General features: G+C 36.2%; 1 protein-coding gene across 1 annotated transcript; it reads right to left on the reverse strand.

Annotated features, from left to right (window-relative positions):
- Window positions 1-782: 782 nt before the first annotated feature.
- On the reverse strand, window positions 783-1863 carry LOC107747349 (gastrula zinc finger protein XlCGF8.2DB-like). The gene has a single exon (XM_016561817.1). It carries the CDS (start codon window positions 1846-1848, stop codon window positions 985-987), a length of 864 nt encoding a protein of 287 aa, XP_016417303.1. The 5' UTR covers window positions 1849-1863; the 3' UTR covers window positions 783-984.
- Window positions 1864-3936: the final 2073 nt, after the last annotated feature.

The raw sequence follows: 3936 nt of genomic DNA on the forward strand, positions 1-3936 counted from the left end.
CCCATTATCTTCTCGCCGAGACTGAGCCGACAGTGCCACATTTCAGCCGGAATCGGTCCGAATGTGCTTGCTATCTGGGTTGTGGTTGCAACAAAGTGGTTGCCGAGCAACACACAGATGTAAACAAAGGTGTATGTTTGTAGAGTAATTTACAACAGCTTCGAACGCAGCTCAAACAATCAGAATCAAGGACCGGAACTATCCATTTTATAAACGCAAATTAATTCTCTTCCAGCAGGAAGCACTTTTGGAGCGGCGGTAACAGTGGTTTCCCTAATAACGGCTGTAAACAAAGCAGCACTGTAGGGCTGTCAAAATGGCTAAAAAAATTAATTCGAATTTTTTACTTAAAATATTATCAAAATTCGAATTATATTCTAATTTAAAATGCATAATTTCAGTTAGGGTGAAGAAAAGCTTTTGGCTTCTCTCCTGAGGCCACAAGAGGGCGCATCGAGCAAAATATTACTAATGCACGTTTATTCAAAGCTATCTGTGAAAAAAGTGCATAATGTTTAAAATTAACACTGCACAGTCTTCACTGTATAAACTGATGGATTAATGTTTATTAAAGCTACTAAAGTCATTCAGTCAAGAGCAGAGAGAGATGTTTTTGTTTTTCTTTAGTATTTGATTAACAGTAGTGACAACTGAACATTGCATAAACTTTATATAAATCTTATAAGAAACCACAATGACATTAATATCACGAAGAAAACAATATTCAAGAATAAAACTTTTTGAGATTGTTCTTTGGGGAGGAACTCCATTTTTGTGTTGATCTGAATCTCACAGTTTTGCTGGTTTTGAAGATGAAGATTAACTTTATTCACTGTGAAAACTTTAGATGATGTTTCTATTGTTTCTTGTAATGTCTGGTTTGGACAGATTTATCCAGATGATATTTTATTGCATGATGCATTATTGTCTGGCATTTGTTGAGGTCGCAGCATCAGACCTGAAAGTGCTGGATCTGAAGATGATCTACTTACTGTGATAGTTTTTTGTATGACTGTGTAGAGAAGATGAACGACTGAAACACTTCCCACATGCAGTGCAGTGATACGGTTTCTCTCCAGTGTGGATCCTCTCATGTGTTTTCAGATGTCCTGAATCACTGAATCTCTTGTCGTACTGTGAACATTTGTAAGGTTTCTCTCCAGTGTGGATCCTCTCATGCAGTTTTAAACACTTTGCTGAAGTAAAAGTTTTTTCACTCTCAAAGCACATGTACTCTCTCACACCAATATGTATTTTCTGATGTTCTTTTAAACTTTGTAAATGTGAAAATCTCTTTCCACACAAATAACATGAATGTGGCTTCTCCTTTGAATGAACTTTCAGGTGTTTCTTCAGAACTGAAGCCCTCAAAAATATTTTGCAGCACTGATCGCATGCATGCAGCTTCTCTCTAGTGTGGATGTTCATGTGATCCTTAAGGTTTGATGATTGTGTGAAACTCTTCCCACACTGATCACAAGTGAATGGTTTCTCTCCGGTATGAACTCTCATATGCCCCTTAAGGTTTCCTTTTCGTGTGAAACTCTTCCCGCACTGATCGCATGTGTACGGTTTCTCTCCAGTGTGGATCCTCTCATGTCTTTTCAGGTGAACTGACCAACTGAATCTCTTGTCACAGTGTGAACACTTGTATGGTTTCTCTCTAGTGTGGATGTTCATGTGTTTCTTAAGGTCTGCAGATTGTGTGAAACTCTTCCCACACTGATCACAAGTGAATGGCTTCTCTCCAGTATGAACTCTCATATGTTTTGTAAGGTTTCCTTTTTTTGTGAAACTCTTCCCGCACTGATCACATGTGTACGGTTTCTCTCCTGAACGAATCCTCATGTGAACATCAAGACAATTTTTGTATGTCAAACTCTTTCCACACTGAGTGCAGGTGAAGCATTTATTGGCTCTTCTTTTCTTTAAATGTTTCTGTTTGGTTTGAGAGCAACTAAAAGGTTTTTCTCCAGTTTTTACATGATTTTTCTCCTCAACTTCACTTGATTCTTCATTCTCCTCACTTTCTTCTATAAACCCTTAAATAAAAGCAGAAACAGTTCATTTGTCTAACTTGAAAAACAAACAAACTTAAAAATAAATAATAATAATAATAATAATACACACACACAGAAATGTGAAAGGACATAAAATTGAACCCCGGTGTAACAGTGTAAAGGCAATTTATATACAAAATTTTGTTCCTTTTGATGCAATTTTATAAACTACACATCCCTGAAACTTTTCATGAATAATTTTTTTAATATTATAGACACAAATCCTATGATTCTATAAGGAGAACTATTAAATATGTTTGATCAACTACAAACTTATCTAAAATACATTTAGTTGAAAAAAAGTGTCCTTTATTATTTGCTGCTCCATCTATATTATTCAGCCGCTCTAATGATTGTTTCTGTTACAACAAACTAAATCTAAAACTGCTTGAAATTTTATAACTGTCAGTATTATTAAAGCTTTGTAAGCCTAATGTACCACAAACAGTCATTAAACATGAATGAAGAATAAAGTCCAACCTCCTTGTTCCTCCTGTTTTATTCTCCAGGGTTCTGGTTCCTCGTGTTTTATTCTCCAGGGTTCTGGTTCCTCGTGTTTTATTCTCCAGGTTTCTGGTTCACTCGTGTTCTCCTCTCTCTCCTCTTTAACAAACACCATCTTCACAACAGCAGATCTCAGTTCAGATGATACTCCTCCAGATATTCCTGCTTGCTTCAAAACTTAGTCACGACTGTGAGGAAGAAAATATTACAGGTATTTACTGACCTGATTCAAAAACTGTATTTTTCTATTAACAGAAACAACATTTCTAACAGTTTGTATTAAAACAGCATCAAGACAAAACAACAGAGAGCGCGGTGAAACTAATCTTCTTCCTCTGAGGTTTAATGGTGTTTGACAAACAAACGCATGTTTAGCGCCACCCGCTGGACTGGAGTGTGAAGCGGCGAAAGGAGGGAAATAATAACGGGGGAAATGACTTAGTGCGTCTATAAAGTGAGCTGTTTTTTTTGTTGTTTTTTTTAAGCCGATCTGCACAAATAAATGAAAAGGAATTAAGATTATAGACTCGCTTGGTATTTGATCAGCATCAACAGTCTTCGTGTGTGAGGATTAGAGGAGAAAAACGAGCGAATTTTTAGTCAGATATTTCATTGAAAATCACACAAAGTTGCAGCATGTAAATATGGAAATTAAGATTCATTGAAAATCACACAACGTTGCATTATGTAAATATGGAAATTAAGATAAATTAAAACACATGACAATGATAAGATGTAGCCTAATTAAAAATAATAATAATAAAATAAAAAACTAAATCTAAAATATTGATCAGGTTTAGCATGGAAAAACAACATCCTTGGGTTATGTGTCAGTCTAAATATCTGGGACTTAAGACACAACCGACTATGTTTACAAGGATATTTTGATAAAGGATATTTGTCCTTTCAAATTCAAAATGTCACACCCACATAGCAATTGTTTTCTGACCCAGCTCCGGTCCACACAACCGCTTTTCCCTCGGCCCACATACCGCAAAGAATGACGGCCCTGAATCTGAATTAAAGACAAGGGCCTCACAAGTCTCAGCCATTTAAAGGGGTCATATGATGCGATTTCAATTTTTCCTTTCTCTTTGAAGTGTTACAAGCTCTTGGTGCATAAAGAAGATCTGTAAAGTTGCAAAGACTAAAGTCTCAAATCCAAAGAGATATTCTTTATAAAAGTTAAGAGTCAGCCACGCCTACCTAAAACGGCTCGTTCTAACACACCCCACATGTCTACGTCACGATGTGAGAAGATTTGCATAACGCCGCCCAAATATTCACGCAAAGAAAGAAGGCGTAACTTATATTCTCGCTGTAGTATTGTTGTTGATAATTCTAATAATAAATCAGCATATTAGAATGATTT

The sequence above is a fragment of the Sinocyclocheilus rhinocerous genome, unplaced genomic scaffold (assembly GCF_001515625.1).
Source record: "Sinocyclocheilus rhinocerous isolate Xijiao unplaced genomic scaffold, SAMN03320098_v1.1 scaffold4607, whole genome shotgun sequence".
Lineage (NCBI taxonomy): Eukaryota > Metazoa > Chordata > Actinopteri > Cypriniformes > Cyprinidae > Sinocyclocheilus > Sinocyclocheilus rhinocerous.

Excerpts from the sequence above, each read along its gene's own strand:
- LOC107747349 (XM_016561817.1), bottom strand. The coding sequence starts at position 1,848 with ATGAGGATTCGTTCAGGAGAGAAACCGTACACATGTGATCAGTGCGGG.